General features: G+C 45.4%; 1 protein-coding gene across 2 annotated transcripts in view; it reads right to left on the bottom strand.

Moving 5' to 3' along the window:
- Positions 1–17,155, bottom strand: part of RAB3C (RAB3C, member RAS oncogene family) — a 111,234-nt gene extending 94,079 nt beyond the window's left edge. The window contains exons 1-2 of one of the 2 annotated variants that reach the window (XM_060280283.1): positions 16,763–17,155; positions 7,187–7,414 (exon numbers count right to left, since the gene is read on the bottom strand). In XM_060280283.1, the coding sequence (XP_060136266.1) occupies positions 7,187–7,414; positions 16,763–16,780 (246 nt within the window). In that variant the 5' untranslated portion in view covers positions 16,781–17,155. Of the gene's footprint in view, positions 1–7,186; positions 7,415–15,866; positions 16,009–16,762 lie in introns of those variants that run through there. The other variant, XM_060280282.1, reaches the window with a different exon arrangement.
- Between the last annotated feature and the right edge of the window lie 4,773 nt (positions 17,156–21,928).

Below are 21,928 nucleotides of genomic sequence, written 5' to 3' on the forward strand. Positions count from 1 at the left end.
GTGTGCAAGTTTTGATTGATATTAGTGCTTTGGTTCACACGCTTTCAAGAAGCTTTATCTGGGCAGTTTTGCCTTCAAATGCAAACTGAAGGCGAGACCCAAATGGGAAATAAAATGCCCCTTCCCCTTCTTACATTATGTATTTACTTACTCCCCTTCGATGCCACCTTTTTGCCGAAGATCTCAAGGCAGTCTAAGTTAATGGCTTGTCATCGAAGCCACGATACAAATGTGGAGGGAGAGGAATGAGTCTGAGACAACAACAAGAAGAAAATATGCAAAGCCAGGTACCAACTCTGGGGACTTTCCAGATGCAGAGGATTCAGCTGCACTCAAACAGTGCTGTTCTGCTTAAAGCTGGAAGTGGAAGAACAACTCTGGTTGCTTCCAGATGACCTGTTTATTGAACATTTTGTTTGCAGAGCGGTTTAAGATGGTGATTGCTATTTATTGAGCATTTCTTCCAAGCTGTTTAGGTAACATTTAGAGGGGGCACTCTTGTTACATTATAGTACTCCAGACAGCAATAATGTCATAACATTGGGGGAACATAAAGCAGGATGCTATGTGGATGGTGAAATATAAATCCACCACCAACACACTATTATTGCATCAATGAAAAGTTGCAGAATACACCCTCCCCCCCCCAAAAAAACTGCTCTAGTCTGGAAGAGCCCCAACACAGCTCAGTGAGCTCAGAACGTTGATTTACTCTTGGGGCGGGGAATGGCATAGCCTGGGAAAGAATATGGCTGGCCGGCCACATGTTGTTACACATGCTATAAAGAAATAATGTTTATACTTTCCACAGTGCAAAGATTGTCAAGTGTGACATTCATCCTGCTACACCATGCAAGGCACCTATCACCTCTCATCAGTCTCTGCCCGCACTGTCTGAAGGAATTCTTTCTTCCCTCCTCAAAAAGGTTTGGGCTTTCTTAACCAAATCAAAAGCTGAGGAATCGTCTGCCAAAGGATGTTGAGAAAGGACTCCAGTGGCAACTGGAATTTCTCTGCTGCTAGTCGCCTCCTGTTTTATCCTGTTTTTTTAAAAAAGGAAATAATTTTGTATTGGTGCTTTATTTTCCATTTCTCTCTATTATAAGGCATGCAAAGAGCCATGCTGATATTTAAATGTCATTACTGGCTTAAATAGGAATGCTCAATTATCAAAGCTGAGAGTCTCCTCAGAGTTATTTCAGAGCAGCAAGCACAGCACTGCTTGCAAAAAGAGTATTCCGTATCTTCAAATTAAGACCCAGAAACTGAGAGCTGTGTGTCAACTCAATTCCTGGGTTAACTCATTCCAAAATGGCTCACCCAAGTGATCAAAGAGAGTCCACCCCAGAGCCTTTGATCATTTCTTTAAACTCCCTCCTGAGAAGTTGATGAGTTTTATGCCAGGGATTAGAGGGGCCAATGCAAATCAAGGAGCAGAGGCAATTGTAACATGTTTTCCACTGCAATGGAAAGTGAGTAAGGAAGTCTTCAGGAGCTACAAAACATTGTAAACCCCAATATATGGTATTTTCTGGTGGAGTCGCTTAACAGTGCTTTTGTACCAGGGGTGGGGTGGGGACAGGATGCAGCCAAAAAACGAGACCCCAAACCCTCTGCAAGTGGACCACCTGCCAATCACCTGATGACATAGGTAATCAGGTTATTCAAACTGAAAGCCTTATTTATTTATTTATTTATTTATTTATTTATTTATTTATTTATTTATTTGTACCCTGCCCATCTGGCTGGGTTTCCCCAGCCACTCTGAGCGGCTCCCAACAGAATTAAAAGCACAATAGAACATCAAACATTCAAAACTTCCCTAAACAGGGCTGCATGCTAAGTGCACTTCCAGTTCATCCATTCACAGAGAGCTGTTCCACACCAATACAGACCATTGATCCATCTATCTCTGTACTGCCTGCACTGACTGGCTGTCAGGACTGGGCAGAGGAGGAATGGTGGAGACCGCCTCCCCATCCTGACCCTTCCAGGGAGGAGGAAGAGGAAGAGGAAGACAGTATAGATTTACAACAGGGGTTTGAGGGAGGTAGCAGCTCAGAGGCAGATGAGGGGGAAAGCTGGGAAATCATGGGAACAACACCCAGCCGACACGTTGTCATTAGAAAGCATCCCAGACCCTCCATCTCCTAGTACCTGGCAAGCTTTAAAAGTAGAAGAGCAAAGAGCTCAAAGACACAGGGCACGTAGCAGCACTCGTAGAGGAGACGATGAGAATGACGAATGAGGAAGTGGGAAAGACAAGGAGTGGAGATACACTCAGGACAACGCCATTATCCAAAAGGCTGGGTTCTATAGCCTCTCTCTGTAAAGACTGAAATAAAAAAGGACAGTAGGAAAGTTTTCCTTGTCTCTATCCTTTCCTGGGCAACCAGCCGAGAGTCGCTAACAGCACCCATAGAGAAGATGATGAGAATGACGAATGAGGAAGTGGGAGAGACAGGGAGTGGCGATCAGCGGCGTCGCTAGCCTTCTGGCTGCCCCGGGCCGCAAACCAGAAGGCACCCCGCTGCGGGGTGGAGCGTCCGTCACGCGCATGCGTCACGACGCACGACACACACTTGCTGGGGGCAAGCAAGGGGCAGCAAGGGGCGTCTCTCGCCGCTCCGCCTGAAGAAGCACACGTCGCGCTATGGAGCGGGTTGCCGGGGGGCGGTGCTCCAGCGAGGATCCGAGGATCTGGGCGCTGGAGCACCACCGCCAGCAACCCGCTCCGTAGCACAACGTGTGCTTCTTCATACTCAGGTGGAGCAGTGAGGGGCAACTCCGCTGACGCCCCTCGCCGCTCTACCTCCGCCTGAGTAGGAAGGAGACAAAGCGCGCTATGGATCGGCTTGCCGCGCGCTTTGTCTTCTTCCTACTCAGGCGGAGGCGGAGCGGTGAGGGGCGTCAGCGGCCGCCGCTGATGCTGCTCTCTGGTCCGCCCCTTGCCTCCGCCCCACCAGGAAGAAGCGAGGGGCGAGGCCAGAAACATTGGGGCCTCTGCGATGTCAGTCGCGCCACCGCCACAGTAGCGAGGGGGCGCTGCGCTGCCCCCCACAGAGCAGAGCCCGGGGCGCCCAGGTCCCCCGCCCTCTATTGCGACGCCCCTGGTGGAGAGTCACCCGGGACAACACCAAGAGGCTGGGTTCTATAGCATCTCTCTGTAAAGAATGAAATAAAAAAGGATGGTAAGAAGCTTTTCCTTGTCTTTATACTTTCCTGGGCAACCAGCTGCTGACAGCATCCTGACATTAGCAGCAGCTCTCCAGAATTTGAGACAGGGAACTTTTCCAGCCCTACCTGGCCAGGGTTGAATCTGGAACCTTTTGCATGCACAGCAGACGCTCCATGCATGCCCGAACTACCACCCTTTCCTCCTTTGCAGCCCTGGTTTGAATTCAAGCCACAGCTGCTAAGGAACATCCTCTCATTACATTCTCAACCCTTCATTTCCAGCTTGAATACAGCACTTTTAAAACTGGGTGCATTTTCCTGTCACCATGCAGAGCGAGGGAAAAGGTGTCTATTTCAAAAAGTGCCAAATCTCTCTCTCTCCCCCCCCCCCCCCCGGCTGTGCATGAAGGTAAATAAGCACCTTTGGCCAACTCAGTTATTTGGCACCTGGGGCAGAAAAACAACACCAGAACCTCTCCTCCTTGCTGGCAGTAAAAACACAACAATAAAAAATTTAATAACGTAACAGTTTGCTGCCCTTTCATGGCATCCAGAATCCTTGAGATGGCCACCTCACTATGTAGCTGGTAGGCCTTGCTCTTCAGAGCTAGGAGAGCTAAGAGATGAAATTTCACTGTGAATGGGACATCATGTCTGATAAAGAAGTTAACAGGGAAGCCTCTGCTCAGGTAGAGCTCATGGATGTGTCCCTAGGGTAGGACTTAAGAGTGTAACAACCGATGTATTGGATCAGATCTGCAGTACTTCTGGCCAGGGCCAGCCTGAGACATTTTGCTGCCTGAGGCAAAGGACAAACTGATGCATCTTTTCCAGCCGACAGCCAAATGCTAATAAGAATAGCAGTTGAATCACACCAGTGATGGTGGCAGGCTAGTTTAGGGAGCCCAGGAATTCACAGGTCTCCCAACAGACAGGAAAGAAAAGGGGGGTTAAGTGGAACTGTTTGGTAGGTAAATTGCTACTGTCCCTTCAGCTTCTGCTGCCAGAGGTGGTTGCCTGCCCAATGGTAGAGCCGGCCCTGAGTCCGCCAGATATGCCAGCTAGAAGCTCACAACCAGGAAATCAGAGAGTCTTCCCCGTTGGTTTGCTCCTAGCATCTGGCAGTCCAAGCCACGCTTGCCTCTAAGTCGGCCACTTACGCATTGCCACAAAAGGGGAAATGAATGCATTGTCAAAACAGAGGCTATGGGTTTGCATAAAAGCTACAGATTTAGAAATAATGACTGTAATTTGAACAGAAAAGCAACACATCTCACCATAGCAGGGAAAATTGTGTCCAGCTGAGCTGTGTGCCAGCTACAGCTTGCTGCTCAGGTGCTGTTGACGGGCAATGCTAAAAATCCTTGCTCTCCCCCTCCTATGCTTCTTTATCTTTACACTGAACTAGATAGTCCTCCCAACAGAGGACACCTTCCAACAGAGGACGCCTGATAGCCTTTCGAAGAGCCTGAATAGTAGAACGGATGGCCACCAAAGCTGTCTCTGTTCCAACTTCACCTCCTCCCACAAATACAGTGGAACCTCGGTTGTCAAATGTAATCTTTTCCGGAAGACTGTTTGACTTCTGAAACATTTGACAACTGGGCGGTCAGCAATTTCAATCGAGAGAATGGAGAAACATGCCTCAGAAGCTGTTCGATTTCCGAGGCGCATTTGAAAATGGAAGCATTCACTTCCGGGTTTTCGGCATTCGGGTTCTGAATTGTTCAGCTTCTGAGTCGCTCGAAAACAGAGGTTCCACTGTACATCCTAAAACATCTCTACACCCCCTGTATGCTTGCAATTCTTTAAACATAGTAACACAGAAGAACAGGGAAAGCTGCCTTCTTCTAAGTCGGACCACTGGTGCAACCATCTCTATTCTATTCTATTCTATTCTATTCTATTCTATTCTATTCTATTCTATTCTATTCTATTCTATTCTATTTATGGTCACAGACCAGCTCACATACAGAATCAAAAATAATAAAACTCAGTGATGTAGCATTAAAATTTACATGGCAGGGACGGTACACGTGTGTATATTTCAGCATTTAGAATATGTAAATTAAAACTGGGTCGCTAAAATATAGCCTAAAATTGCCGTTGGGGGCCTTAATCATTGTGCTGACACCTGAGTTTTATGGCAGTCGCACAAAATTTGGCTACTTTTATCGTAATCTCAGGGTCCTTATCTTCTACAAGGAATTTTAGGCATTGGGATTCAGATTCATTTGAGAAATGGTGCAACCATCTCAGTATACACTCTGGCAGTGGTTCTCTGAGGTACAAAGCCCTATCTGGAGATCCCAGAGATTGAACCTGGGACCTTTGGGGTACAAAGCATATGCTCTCTCACTGTATTATGGCTCTTCTCCTATACAGCTGTGATGAATGAATGAATGAAAAAAAGGTATGTCCCTCCTCATAGCGGGCTATCACATGATCACATCCAACAATTCTGCAAATATTAATTTCAGCAGCAACTAGTGCAAAGAGTGGGGAACGGGAACATATACTGTACTTTGAATAAACATGCTTGCATGATTTGCCAAGGAAATTACAGACCCTGAATTGTATCCAGTGCTACTCGGAGTAAACCCACCTAAAGGAATGGATTTGTTAGTCATGTCCATTCATTTCAGTGGATCTACTCTGGGTAGGACAAAACAGTGGATACAGTCCCCTTTCACTCACTAGTCCACACTTAGAACACAATTACGAAATCATCATCATCAAACATCCAAAGCAGTTGGATGAAAGCAATACAATGGAAGGATACGATGATCTTGCAGACATGGGGTCTACACACTTATAATAATGCAGCTGTCACTGCAAGTTATGCAATGAGGGGAACACGTTCAATTTATTTAAAATCAATTCACAAGATTCATATCTTATTTCATTAGCAGCCCTGGGGGTACTGCAGTCATATCATTTTACTTTAGCCTTGAGTGCAGCACAAAGTATAGAATGCAAAAACACTAAATCAAATGCATCAGTCAGAAGGGAAATTCATTTTGCAATAGCAAGTCTTCTTGGGGAGACAGTCATCAAAGCATTCACTAAGCCTTGCCCCAAAGACAGTGAGGTTTAGCATGTATAGGAAGACACTGGGGATCGGTTGACCTTCACTCACCACTAGTGCAAAGTTGACCCTCACTAGTTGTGCAAAGATTCATCTGTTGTGTGAAAAGTCTCTTACCTCCCTCCCTCCCTCTCTCACTTGCTCCCAATGGCCATTGTTAGGACTCTCTTCTGGTGGCTTGCATGTTTCCCTTGGGAGGTAAACAACATCTTGCAAGAGTGGTTTACTACTGGTGCCTTACCTTGCAGGTGCACAAAATTGCATAACAGCACTTCGGTGGGTGCAGAGAATAAACCCTCCCTTTTCCTGGGTCTGGGGCCTTTCAAGGGCCACTCCTCCCATTAGATGAGGTGAGGCAGCCAATTTTAGGGAGCCATTAGAACGCAAGAAGCACCCTGCTGGGTCAGATCAAAGTTCTACCTAGTCCAGCCTCCGGTTTCCCACAGTGGCCAGGGGCCCACACACAGATGATAAAGTGAGTTTGGCTTTGCTTGGCTTAATGCTGTCTTTTTGTCCTTTTTGTCCTCTTGTCACCCATCTGAATCCCTGGCTGTTGTACCAAAATGTTTGGCAGCTGCTGCTTGAAGAGCTAGGCAGCTCAGCTGGAGAGGTCAAGGAACCTGTTGCCAGCTGGGGGGAGGAGAGAGAGAGAGAGAGAGAGAGAGAGAGAGAGAGAGAGAGAGAGAGAGAGAGAGAGAGAGAGAGAGAGAGAGAGAGAGAGAGAGAGAGAGAAAGAAGAGCAGCAGGAGAAGGGCATGGCAACACGCTACTATTAAGCCAAGGTACCCACTTCAGATTTAACAATAAACCACAAACCAATATTTTTAAGAGTGCAAATATGGAGACCTGTCTATGATAGTCATTACACAAGCTTCTAAAGAAGAAAAAGGTTTGTGCTCTCCCGCCCCCCATTGTTCTTACCCAAATCTGCAGCTTAATTCTTTTTTCGTTTTTGAAAACCGTCTTGACTTTGAAATCGATCCCAACAGTGCTGACAAAAGCCGAGGTAAAAGAATCGTCGGCATAACGGAACAAAAAAGAGGTTTTCCCAACGCTGCTGTTTCCAATGATGAGCAGTTTGAACATGTAATCAAAGTTCTGGTCTGATGTGTCCTTCTGGCCAAACCTGGCGTCTTGCGTAGAGGCCATCTGTAATAATTTTCAGAAAGGTGGTGTGGGGGAAAGGGAAGAGAGAGGGTTATTTTTTGTGATCTATATTTTAGGCTCACATCATGTAAGTCCAAAGCGCTTGCATTTAATTGAGCTCCTCAGTGCTGCATATCATAATATTAGAGGACAAGTTTATTGAGATCCTAAACTATTCTCCAACCCTCCTGGTAATCCAGCCATAAACTTAAGTGCTGACCAGTGCTGAAAACCTCTCCAAAAGAGCACCATCATGACTCACTCAGCACAGTATGGAACTAGCTCCCCATTCACAAAAAATGTTAAAGGACCTTCCTCAAGTAGCAGCACTGCAGTCAAAATTAATAGCTGTGGAAAGCAGTACAGGCCCTCGTAATTCAAGTCAGGGAAGGATGAAATGGAAAAGCATTTCAGGGGTTAAAAAAATAGGTAGGGTGGAAGGTAGGAAGCAAAATGGTTTTTTCTCAATAGTGTTGCAAAACTAATCCAGTTTCAGGTCTATGGGTTAAGTACTGGCCTTGCTTACAAACAGCGCTGCTTTTTAATAACACAGTGTATCTACAACGTTTATATCCTGTCCTTCCTCCAAGGATCCTGGGGGCAGCTTACAATGGTTTTCTGCCATGACCACTGTTAGTCTGAGAGGTTATGAGTGGCTGAAACTCACCTAGTGGACTTTGTGGGTGAAAGAGGATTTGAATCCAAGATTTCCCCAGTCCTAGTCCAACATTCTGATGGTTAGAAAGTTAGACTACTACATTCCAACCACTACACAATAATGCAAATATTTCAAATATTTCGCTAGTATCCGTTTTATTACCAAATCCTATCTCTGCAGCTCTATGTACAATGAACATTGCAAAGACTCAGGCTGCATGGCAGCTACAGTCCTGCGCACAATTACTTGGGGTGGGGAAGTCCCATTGAACTCATTGAAGCTGACTTTCAAGTAGATGTGTACAAGGTCAGGTCGCCAGAAAAATTCTTGACTTGGTCTCATGCTGTTTGGCATCTTCTTGTCCCATCCTCTGGAGCCAGTATAGTGGCTGGAGTGATGGATTCTGTCTAATTTAAAACTAATTATTTCAGTCACAACAACACAACATTAGTTCTAATGCTGTCAGTAGGCAATTAAACTTGGTTCTATGGGCCGGACCCAGACTAAGTTAGTTGCACTTAGGTTGCAGTCCTAACCCCACTTACCTGGGGCTTAAGTTACATCAAGATTTAACTTGTTCCATCTATTTCAATGGAAACAACCAAGGCTGAGAATGTATTTCACCACAGCACACACTGTCTTTTCTTGCGTTACACTAAAATACAAATTATACAGGCTAAGCTAGAACAGGTACCAAGTGGTATGGAGGGCACTTGCGGAGATGTTGGGGTTGGATTGTTTTATCAAGTGTTCTCTCCAGCCTTTCAATTCTGCTTGAATGCATAATGGGTCTATCCTCCTTTTAAAAGTACAGCTTGTCTGATAATATTTCATTCTGAGGGTGGGGAGTTTGGATCACTGGCTGGTGTTACGAGACAAATGAATTGAAGAGCACTTCAAAGAATGGAGTTGCAGTGTGTGTGTATATATATAAAATTATTCATGACAGTCTCTGATTCAGGAATTCCTGCTGCTATCACTACACGGAAGCAGACGCCCACTCATCTCTTTGATTAAACATAACCACTCCTATCTGAAGGCTTGCTATGCTTCCTTTTACTTTTCCTCAATTATGAAGAGCCTGGTGTGTTCAGAGGCATCATAAAGGCATCCCAGTCCCGTCACTCGGCAGTAACTGCCAATTTCGTTTCCTTGTGCTATTCTTCTCACTAAAGTCCTCTGCACATTAGGGTCAGCTGGGGAGGCAGAACTGAGCAGCCTCAATGAGTGGATGAGATGGTGGAAGGCGTGGTTTTATAGGGCAGCACAAAAATAGAGGGTGGAATGTAGAGAACGAGTGGAATGTGGTTATTTCTGAGTGTAAATTCTATAAGGACTGGGAGGGATGATACAGTATTACTCAGCAAGTGAGTGAGAACATAGAGCTCCACAGAATCATTCTGGGCTCCAAAAGTAATTTAGTACTGGGGACATACTATCCCCAGCTCTCCTGAACAAAATGCCGAGGGTGATCTTTAGGTAGAGAATGAAAAAAACAAAACAAAAACAAAAGCCGCATCCAAAGGAAAGCATCTTGTGGCAAAGGGTAGCTTCAATTACCCTCACATTGACTGGGTAAATATTCTGGTCACTACGAAAGGGTGAAATTTCTGGATACTCTAAAACAGTGTTTCCCAACCTTGTGCCGCCAGCTGTTTTGGGACTACAACTCCCATCATCCCTAGCTAGCAAGACCAGTGGTCAGGAATGATGGGAATTGTAGTCCGAAAACAGCTGGAGGCACAAGGTTGGGAAACACTGCTCTAAAATGACTGTGCCCAAGAACAGTTGGTCATGGAACCAATCAAAGGGTTTCGAGCTTTATCCTAAGAAGGCACCCCAATTGTGTGTGAGATGTACATGTTAACCAAATGATGTCCAGTTCTGGGCACCACAGTTTAAGAAGGGTATTGACAAGTTGGAGTGTGTGCAGAGGAGGTTGACTTTGATGATCAAGAGTCAGGACACCAAGCCTTATGAGGGAGTTGGGTATGTTTAGCCTAGATAAATGGAGACTGAGAGGAGATATGATAGCCATCTTCAAATATCTAAAGAGCTGTCACAGGGAAGATGGAGCAACCAACAGATTCAAGTTAAAAGAAGGGAGATGCCGACTGAACATCATATATAAATTTCTGGCAGCAAGAGCTGTTTGACAGTGGAACGACTACTTTGGAAGGTGATGGAATCCCCTTCACTGGAGGTTTTAAAGCAGAGGCTGGATGGCCATCTGTCAGATATTCTTTAGCTGGGATTCCTGCATTGCAGGGAGTTGGACTAGTTGACACTTGGGGTCCCCTCCAGGTCTACAATTCCATTATTCTATGACAAAAAAGTCAGAGCATTCTGAATTATGCTGAACACTGGACAAATTGATTTGCCTGGCTCCATAAAAAGAATGACCAAGAGCCTGCTTTAAGCCACTATTTTTTTCTTTGAAGCCCCTCTCTTACCTGCCCCACCACACCTGACATCACGTTTGGTGTAAAGTGTGTGGGGTGGGTAGGTGTGGCTTCCCCAAAACAGCCTGTTGTGCTAAGTTTGAGTTGTTCCCGTCCCCGATACTGAAGAACAAGACTTTGCTGAAGAGGAATCATAGCTGCAAAGGTAAGTCATACCTAATAACCTTTTAAGAGTCTTTTAACAATGTCATTAAGTATGTGGATAAGCTGATCAAGTAAATATTGTGTACTTAGATTTTCAGAAAGCTTTTGAAAAAGTCTGTCACCAAAGACTCATAAGCTTAGCAGTCAAGAGATAAGAAAACAAGGCCAGTAACCCAGTAAAGAATAGGAAGCATAGTAGGAAGAAATGAATACTTCTAGCAATGCTGGGGTGCATTAAAAGGGTTTGCCAAGGATCTGCATTCGGACAAGCACATTTTACCTTGTTCTCAAATGGCCTGGAGCTAGGAGTGAGCAGTGTGGTGGCCACGTTTGCTGAGGATACCAAATTGTTCAGGGTGATTAAAACAAAAAGGAATTGCGAAAAGCTCCAAATAGAACTCTCCCAACCTGGTGAACGGGCATTAAAATTGAAAACATGATTCAACGTCAGCAAGTTGAAAGGGATGCACTTTGGGGGTGAGGAATCCTAATCACATTTGCACTAATCAGGTCTGAATTGGTAGCGACTGACCGGGAAAGTCATCTTGGGATCACGGTGGATAGCTGGATGGAAATGTTGACTCAGTCTTTTGGATGCCACAAATAAGAAAGAGTATATGCTCTGTATTGCACCATTAGTGATGGCTCTGTTGGATTCAGTTTCCCCCCCTCCTCTGGATTTTAATGTGTGCAGGGTCCATGTCAGATCTTTCATCTCCAAACAAAGAAGCCCCAACTATCCTCCAGGTAAACTTGGTTACGTGAGAGCAGTTAAGATGAGGGAATCTTTTCTGACTCCAGGGATTCTTTTGTGACATCACAGATGGTTCTTTCTACCAACCACCATCACTTGGATGCCAGCCACCACATTTCAACTCCCAGTAAATGAGCATTCTATTTCTGAATGATGACTCAACCTGGCCTGTTTCTGTGCATGGGATGGACACAAGGGGGTGGGGTAGAAATCCTAAACTCAACTTACCATCGATGGCCTGCATGTGCAAATGGACCGTCACACATCAAACACTACAGAAAGAGCTGCTCTGTCCCACACACAATGGTTTCAATAAAGGAAACTCGACATGTTCATCTGAAAGTTGTCAAGCCCAGTAAACACATGTATGTGTAAATAGGCCTGTCATCAACCAATAAATAAATGTCCTGGGAAAATAAGATCATAGCCTCAGTTTTCATTTAAAGCACTATGATATCACTTTATCAGTTACGGCTTCCCCCCAAAGCATCCTGGGAACTGTAGTTTAAGAGATTCCCCTTGCAGAGCTACAATTCCCTGAGTTCCCTGAAAAGAAATATTGACTGTTAAACCACTCTGAGAACTGCAACTCAGTGAGAAGAGGGATCTTCTAACAACTCTCAGCATCCTTGGTTCCCCCGGGATTCTTTGGGGGAAACCATGACTGCTAAAGTGGTGTAACAGTGTATTAAATGTATGGTGTGGTTGTGACCTAAGACAGATTGTTTTCTATCTCTAAGATTCCCAGGTGCTTTGAACAGCGCATGCTGTGTCCTACCTATGGTGACACATTGCCGAGACAAGCGAAAGGGCTTTCTCAGTGGCTACACCTAAATTGTGGCATACTTGCCCCATGAAGCTGAAGTAGTTTGTTGCCTTCTGCCAAATAGCAAGTAGGCTTTTTATTATTATTATTCTGGCAGGCGTTTGCCTTGCTGTGCAGAATACTGTGTTCATCTGTTATGCCTACATTTATAGAATTTTTTTTGACATGGTTGGTTTATTGCAAATTTAATTGTCGCATGCCACCCTGAGTGATTTGTGTGCAATCGAAGGGTGGGGTAAAATGTCTTCTGCTGAGGAAAAGCAAGGAAATGTTGCTTCCAGAGAAAATGAGGGCAGGCAAAGGATCAGTGCAGTCTGAGTCAGCTAATAAGGCCAGAAGTGCAGGAATCGGAAACGATGGGAAATAGAACCCAGCCAAGCTCTGGGATTTGGGCACTTCCTGACATTGGCTTTCCCCATCTGACCCCACTGCTTTGGCAGGTGTGTAACATTAACTGTGCAATTGCTGTTAATGGGGAATGTGATGTGTGGAACTACCTCAAATCCACTAGCATGTACGTTGGTTGTGAAATCCACTGTGGTGCAGTGGTTAGAGTGTTAGGCTAGGAATTGGAAGGCCTAGGTTCAAATCCCCACTGAGCCACAAAGCTTACTGGGTGACCTCCGGCCAGTCACTCACTCTCGGTCTCTTATACCATAGGATTCTTGAGAGGATAAAATGCAGGAGAGAAAGATGCCACCCTGAGCTTCTTGGAGGAAAGGTGGGGTAGAAATGATATAAACAGGTATTTTCAATTTAATTCCATGATCTATATACATCTAAGGAACTAAGGAAGAGAATTGGTTGTCTCTGCAACAAAAAGCTTTTTTTGGGGGGTGGGGAATAGTAGGCAAATAAGGTTGCAGTCTTATACTCATTTACCCGGGAATAAGGCCCCGTGGAATAAAATGTGCTTATATCTGAGTAGACACGCATAGGATTCCAGAGACAAAGCTTCTTTTCACTAACAAATTAAAATGAGTCTAAGGAGATAACTAGTTTAACTAGCCCTACAACCTCTTCTGCAAAGACTACAACACTCAGTCAGAAAAGAAAACCCATTAGAAACTTCCAAACCACCAGAGAACAAAAGAATGGAACCTGGAATTGCTTAAAGGTTTATTCAGAATTATTCTAGACATATTGAGCAGGAGGGAGGGGGAGGAGGAAGCATTTTTATTTGTGGACTTTAAATGCTAATCTGAAGTACTCTGCTTGATTGCATTTTCATATCTCAGAGAATCCTTGATGCTCTGTAATTATAATTATGGAGGAGACATGGAAAAAATACATTATTAGTCCACCTCAATGCTGCCGCACCTCACAGCTTTGTTTTTCACAGCTTTGCTGCTACCTATAGATATAGATAGATAGATAGATAGATAGATAGATGATAGATAGCTCTTTTGCTGCTTAGGGAAGGGGGGGAGCAGATCTTTCCATCTTGAAATGTCAGATTAAGATTATAACATCCATACATAATATCCAAACAGAAGATATGCTAAGGCAATGCAAAATAAAATATTTCAGCCCAATTTTTTTTATCTGTGCTACCTTACAACCACAGTTCTGTTTGTACAAACCTATGCAGCCCAATCTTATACTTGTTTACTCAGAAGTAAGTTCAGTTGAGTTCAATATGACCTACATTCAAGTAACAGTGTATGGTTGCTGTCCTGCTGCCCTATCCTATGCATGGCTCCCAAAATAAGTCCAACTGAGTTCATTGAGTCTTATTCCTAAGTAAGTTTTCTCAACAGACAAAACCTGCATAACTAATCCAGCGGCAAACTCACCTTTAATTCTGATTAAAAACATATTTATTCTTTCAACAAATAAGCAAGGTTTCTAGTTTTGTCAGGACACTGGATGAAATGTTTAAAATACAATGATATAGCAGAGATAATGGGATGTCAGCATGTAGCATAATATGGTCTAGTGATTCAGACGAGATGGTTATTCACCTTTCATAATCAAGCACGCCCAACCATTTACAGAGGTGCTGTATAAGGGAACACTGAGATTTTGACATTTGTTTTAAGATTGCACTTTATTTTGCAATTGGAAAGAATAAATGTTAAAACCTGCATTACAGAAGGGGAAAACACACTTGCTAAATCAATGTATTGCAAAAACCAAACAGCTCAGAATGAAAGTAAATATTTGGTGGCCAAATTTCTAATACCAAGATGATGGGTGTTTATCAGTGTGAGTATTGTAGAGTTGCCATTCAAATGACAGTCGTAATAATGGTCATTTAGTAGCCTATAACTCAACAAATGGGAGTAAATTATTGTGACTCAATAAAAAAATGCATACCGTTGTACATTACAAACACCTGAACTTTATTTTATTTCTTCAGTCTGGGTAGTAAGAGCTTCCAGATAAAGCATTTTCAAGAGTGATACTCTCAGTTTCTTCTGAGCTACATATCATTCTTTGTTCCAGAATGACAATATCCCCATAACTGCTATTCCCCCCCCCTCTAAGACACATTACATATTAACTTATGGTTATTACTATTATTTTCTTACCTTGATGTACCTATGATCAGAGACTCATTGCTTTCAAAACTTACACTATGCAAAAGAATTTAGGGATCACAGGTTTACATGATCCCTCAGGCAAAATATATATCACATCATCAAAAGCAACTTAACAGAAGATCTAACATTAAGGCTTCAATTGGATACCTAACTGGGAGTAAGATGCATTTAACTCAGTCGCTTTAACTTTTGGGTAAACCTGCACAGGACCGCACTGTTCGTTAGCACGCAGAGCAAACCTGTGTATCTTTACTCGTCAGTAAGTCCTACTATGCTCAGTGTGTGGGGAGAGGAAGGATTACTCCCTAGTAAAAGTGTTTAGGATTGCATCCCTAATGCTGGAGATTTAGTGTGCTCTTAAAAAATAATCCAACATACAAAGCTGCAATAACAGAAATCCATTTCCCCCTGGTGTTATTATGCCCCCAAATGGGGGAATGGGCTTCTGTTGGGTTGCTTCTTCTTTTCTCTTCAGTGCACATGAAACCTCCAGCATTAAGGCTGCAATCCTTAACAATGGGGGAATGGGCTTCTGTTGGGTTGCTTCTTCTTTTCTCTTCAGTGCACATGAAACCTCCAGCATTAAGGCTGCAATCCTTAACATGCTCTGTGTCCTCTGCTGTCGCCCTGGATCTCTAACACTCACCCTCTTGGAAGAGGAAATGGTGTTGTCAGGGGAAAGGCGTTCGCTAGCTGGCTTGGATTCACTAAGTAAGCGATGCTTGAGTTGACGCCTCGCTTATCCTCCCTGCCCAGTGAAGGAACAACCAAGATCCGTGTGACCAAAGATTTATTTTGGTGTGTGTGTGAAATAACAACATATGACAACCTGTGCCTAGTGCAGCACCCCTCCCTCTTCGAAAGCAACAACAACCCATCTAAAGATGACCAGCAGCAATCGCACAACAACCGAGTGACTTTAGGAGAGGGGCGCGCGCGCTCTGCCTGTCTCTCGTGCGCGTACCCGCCATCTCACCCCCCGGTAGCCACTACCCTTTCCCTGAGCGAGCGCGCAGAGTTCCGCCAGGCTTGCTCGCGGCTCCCTTTCGGTCTGTTGTCACTCACCTGCACAGGAGCTTCGTGCCTCATGGTTCAGCCGCGCGCCTGTCCTTTCCCCTCGGCCGCTGTGGTCTCACTGGCAACCGGGAGCAGCAGCAGCAGCAGCAGCAGCAGCAGCAGCAGCAGCAGCAGCAGCAGCAGCAGCAGCAGCAGCAGCAGCAGCAGCAGCAGCCGACTCGTGGCCAACCCCGGCTACACGCCACGCACACAGGCACAGAGAGACACACGCGCCCTGCGCGTCAGCAGCAACAGCAACACGCTCGCCTCGCAGCCCAGCAGACAATTCAGCACCGCGGAGCTGTCCACCCGGCCTCCCCTGCCGCGCCTCGGCCCAGCGCCCCTCGCGGCGGCTGGTGGGAGCTGTAGTGCGAGCCTCCGCGCGTCCCAGGCCCGGGTCCAATGGAAAGCGGATGGAGCCAGGACTACAAGTCCCAGGGACTCTCGCTTCCGCCGCCGCCCGGAGCTCCACCCCACTCCCTCGAGGCGGCGGCTCCATGGAAACGGGGCGCGGGGGGAGGACGGCCCTGCGCGGCCGCGAGTTTGCGCGCTGTTGGGCGGAAGTTTCTGCGCTTTCTCTAGGCGATACTAGGAGAACCCAGAGAAGGTAAATACTGTAGGCAAGAAATGCAATTCCCACCCCACCCCCATTTGTTTCTACTTCGAAGCAGATCCTACGCGTTGCCCCCAGAGGGAGGAGAAAATGCAAATCAATAAAAATATATTTAAAGAGAAAATGCAAAGCCCGCCTCGGCCATTTAAAGCCACATTTTCCTTGTTTTAGATACTGTTTCTCAAAGAAAAGGAAAGTGGACAGTCCTTTTCGTTAGCGGTGGAGAAGCTTGTCAGCTGCTTTTAAAGAAGTATTTGAAAAGAAGGTAGGTGGGAGCCCACAGCGCTCTTACCTTGCCGTATATTTCCATCGAGATCTCGCCCAGGCGCCGTAGTGCCAACCGGAGAAAGAGACACGTCCACACACAGAGAGCGGGAGAGGGAGAGAGAGACCCTCGTGGGGAAAGCGACGGCCCCTGAGACTGCTGGTGGCGTCGGGAGGCCAGGCGGAGAACGCACTTGCTTTGCCTTCTTCCCCCGCCCCACCGCCGCCCGGCAGGTGGAGGAAGCCGTGCTTCGGCGTTATTAAGCGATGCCAAACGCAGAGCTGAGTTTCTTAGCAGCGCTATTAACACGCGCGCGATCCGCCTGAGCCTCCCTTTGGGCACTTTTTTTTGAAATTTTGCATTAATTAACTCTGATCCAGAAGAACAGCAGGTGAAGGAGGCCGAGGGAGGAGGTGTGTGTGTGTGGCAGAAGCAACCAAGTTACATAAAATGCCTAGCAAAACAAAGCAGTGCAACAGAGACGAGGCTGGAGAATTAATTAAGCCCGTCTCTGGCTGATCTGGTTGCAAAGCAGGCTTGGAAGTCAGTCTCGTGGGTGGGTTTTTCTGCGACCCCTTAGACAAGCAGTAGGAAGACTGCAGGCATTTGTAGTCCTGCATTGTAACGGGTTGGGCTAGATGACCCTTGGGGGACGTTCCAATCCTACAATTCTATATTTCTATATTCCATGTTGAAAACATTTTTGGATACCTATCTAGACAGTTTGAAGGCTTATATTTCTTATCTGGTTAACTTAAGACTGTATCTGTACCTGTAATATGAACTGATAGTGGGTATTTTTGTTGTTATTTGTGTTATTTAGATATTATTTATTTATTTATATTTTATTGTTCCCACACTTTTTCTTCCACCTTCCTTTACTTTCATAAATTTAATAATAATAATAATAATAATAATAATAATGCACCTGCTTAGACTTGATTGACTTCAAATCCCTAGCGTATGTTCACTGTTTGTTGAAGGTTGCTCACCTGCCACTCACTCTTTGTATGCTGAATGCGTTGGGGTAGAGATGGCATAGAGAAAAGTGTGTGAGTGAAAGATAGAGGCAGGGGCGCAGGTCATACCTCGACAACCGAACGCTTCGACTTCCGAAGGTTTCGACTTCCGAAGTCAACAACCCCCGGAAGTCGGGCGCGCGTGTTCTGCGCCTGCACAGAGCGGTGCACTGAAGCGGTGCTTCGACATCCGAAAACCTCGACTTACGAAGATGGCCGCGGAACAGATTGTCTTCGTAAGTCGAGGTGCCACTGTACTGGTCAACACTGGCATAGAAAAAACAAGTTCTGCGTAAAATAGGCAGCAATTCTTCTTGTATGCATGCAAGCTACGCTGCAAGATAAGAGAAATCGAAGCTGGAACAGGAATGTCACCTGGCACTAGGCCATCTTCCTTTCCCATCATGGGTGGGTGTGCTGCATTTTTAAAAACGAGTTCTTCTTTAACGGGGCTCTGCTTTGTCATTTCTAAAGCTGGTGCTCTCAAAACTGTGATATCATGCTTTCTGGTAGTTATGAGCCAACCAAGCAGTACAAAAGGGGAGACCCATCTGCCTAAGAAATTCTGGAGAACCTTTACCAGCCAGGACTGGTGCTAGCAGGTAATATGGACCAGTGGTGTGACAGCCATTTCTTCTAATGACAAACTCAAGTTGCTCTGTGAATCTGCTTTGGAACAGGTTGCTAGCCTTTTGGGGGGAGGTGGGCTTTTAACTCTTCAGGGTCCACATGCCAGGGATGAGTGTGTGGCTCTCATGCCCCCCTAATCAGCTGATCCATGCATATTGAGTTATTGTCCCTACCCTGGCTCATCAAATGATCAATCTGATGAGCAGGGAGGTGGAAACTGGAATCTCCATGCTGCTGGTCTGCATGGAGAGGTTTAAACCCAAATCAGACCGTTGGGGGTGGGAATCATGCAGAGCATGGAGAAAATGGAACCCAGGGTAGTGCAACAAAGTTTAGTGGTGGAAGGTTGGGGAGAGATTAAAGGAAGGACTTCCTCATACAGAACACAGTTAAACTCTGAGATTTGTTTGCACAAGACTGTAGTGATAGCCACCAAATGGGATAGCTTTAAAAGCAGCTTAGCTAAAATCATGGAGGATGAGGCTGTTAGTGAATCACATTCACTAACAAGTGTTGTTGTGCTTGCAGGCTTCCCATTGGCAACTGGTTGGCCATGTGAGAAGAAGATACTGCACTAGGTGGGCCTTTGGTCTGATCCAGACTTCAGCATTTTGTCACAGCTTCCATGTGCGACTTCCATTCTGCTCATGGGGCTCATCTTCGAAGAGCTATGTGGGATAGCTAACCCACTCTGAGGCAATTTTTATTTTATTTTTTTGCAATGAAGATGTTTTTCACAGGATGAAAAGTCACTCCACAAGTACCAGATGTTAATTCTGGAATCACTCCAGGCTATACCAGAGCAGCTACTTCCAGTCCACTGCCCTGAAAAAGGGTGCCAGAATAGGCTGCAAATGTCAAAAATAGATAGATGTTGTGGTGTTCGCCTTGTGTTCTTCCGTGCACAGAAACCAGTGTGTTACTTGTGACAGCCTCACTGCAACCCCCCCCCCCTACTCCCTAGCTTAAATTGCATTTCCCTCAGGGAACGAAACTAAAAGGGTTTAGTTGTTGACCATCATACGGCTTTTTTTTTTTTTGCCCCTGTTCAGATGACACTCTATCAGTGTGTTATTATCTGCTGCAATGACATGGAAAATAGCTTGAAAGATGACAGCTGGGATTTGCTAGAGACCAAGACTTTGAGCCTAGAGCACAAGGCTTTGGGAGCAAGCGAAATGTTTTCTTCTAGCACCATGTTGAAATGCATTGCCTTCATATTGTTCGAAGAACTGCATTTGGGGACTGTTTAAGGGGCATGGGGCTGGGGGAAAGTATGAAAAGGTATTGAGGCCATAAATCTTTATTTTGATAGGCCAAGCATTGTGTAATTTAACCCATTGTTCACATTACATCAACACTTAAGAGTCATTCTTATCTGGCCATCTATTCTCTCTTAAGATCAACACATGAATCCTAGTAGGTGTCCCTTATAGCGTATTTTTCGCTCCAGAAGACACACCTGACCATAAGACGCACTTAGTTTTTTAGAGGAGGAAAACAAGAAAAAAACCCTGAATTAATGCTGCTGTCAGCAGCGGCGGCGGAGGGAGGAGCAGCCTGAATTCGGGCTGCTCGTCCCTCCCCTGCCCCTCAGCCACTGGCGGCGGCAGTTTGTCACTCCGCCGCAGCTGGGAGCCATGGTTCCAGCGACAGAGGCATCCCTCCACTTGAGGGATCCCACTGCTGTCCAGTGCCTTCACTCCATAAGACGCAGACATATCCCCTTCCTTTTTAGGAGCGGAAAAGTGTGTCTTATGGAACAAAAAATACATAATCCTGGCTCACTGAAGCAGGAAGGTGGCAACTCTGTCCTGCAACTGGCTGTACCACTTTGGAATATAGATGGAAGGTCACATGGGGCAATGCTTCCCCACTGGGGAGAAAAAAATCCATGCACTTACAAAACTTGAACATGCAGGGCTGAGGCAGGTGCCTCAAGGGGTAGAACCCCCAAGAGGAGGCAACCCACCCACCCTGCTGCCGCCTCTGCTGGCAGAAAAGCGGTGGTGGCAATGGCTTCCAGCAATATCTCATGAGATCTTGCTGAAATCTCACGAGATCTTGTGCACTCCATGGGCGCGACCACACAACCCAGGTAAAAGAGGCTTGGGGGTGGGGGCAGGGGCTGCTTCAGCGGCAAGACAATACCTCCCCATTTTACTTCTGAAGGTGAAATGCGATGTACCACCCCCTGAGTACATGAGTAAGCTAGAATGCAATCCCCACCTGCAGTTTGAAGTGGTGCAGCCTAGGATTATAAATGATGCAGTCATGCCTGCCTTACCTGTACAAAAAAGTGCACCAAACGCTATTTCTTCATTTAGGCCCAAATAAATGGTTTGACTAGGGTGGGTGAATATATTTGGCCTCCAAACAGGCCAATCAGGAAAATTTCATACAAAGGCTCTATGATTGTGTTGAAATAATCTTTTAGCCTGCCAGAGACCTTGCCGTGCATTAATATGTAAATTGGGGTGAAGTGTTATATCAAGAGTACTCTGCAGTCATCTATTTTTGCGCATCTGATTTACAGTATGCCTCTTTTTGAATGAGCCACTTTGTCTTTCAGCCATTTAATGCAAAAGGGGGAGCAAATGCCATCTATAATTCCTGCAATAGGCAGCGATACAAATTGAAAACAAGCTTCCAATGACATGGAAAACCCATATTGTTATATCAAAGGATGGTTAGATAGAAGCCATTACTTAGCGTCTGTGTTGATTTCGATCAAATACAAATGACCTGTAAGACAGTATGTTCTGATCACAATCTCTATTATATATTTGTTCACAAAAGAAGCCGGATGGAACAAAGATTGATTGTACCCTGTCAAAATTATTTTGCAGGTAAATTTCCATGGGGATGTGAAACTGACAAAATGATTGCAAGGAATTTCCTCTCTGACAATGGTCCTAGCTTTAAGTTTTAAACAAAACCAGTCAGATTACTAGAGAGAATATTGAATTTATTATGAAACACTTTCTACAATTGAATTTCATTTTCTATTTGTTCCTGTAAGCTGTGACAGGCAGCCTATCTCAGCCTTCATTCCCTAGGGGCAGACAGCCAACAGCTAAGCTCCCTCCCTACTGGGGAAGATTTGCCATCTTTTAGGGGAGATGGGGAAGTTCTAGAGGTAGTTTGCACCTTGATAGGCTCATCTCCCAACTTCTTCAAGGTGTCAAGATCCCTTCCTTAAAGTACGGGGCCCATCCTGTGATTGCCTGGGCATGAAAGACCATAAACATCAATTAATGTGGCTCTCTGGACCACTCTCTCTCTGGTCCTCTGAACTCTGCCCACTTTCACCCATGGCAACACCCACCCATTGTATGCGGCCCCTGAAAGGTTGCCCCAAAGAAACGTGGCTCTTGGGCTGGAAAGGTTCCCTGTCTCTGTTTTAGCGGAAGGATGGTATAAAATATTTCAAACCCATCAATACTTGGGGTCCTCCTCTGCCCCTCCCCAATGCTAGGCAAGCAGCTGCTTTGCAGGGAAGATGCACCTGAGTGTCTCTGTGTCTGTCAGTCAAGCTATTCTA

Source organism: Zootoca vivipara, chromosome 11, assembly GCF_963506605.1.
Source record: "Zootoca vivipara chromosome 11, rZooViv1.1, whole genome shotgun sequence".
Lineage (NCBI taxonomy): Eukaryota > Metazoa > Chordata > Lepidosauria > Squamata > Lacertidae > Zootoca > Zootoca vivipara.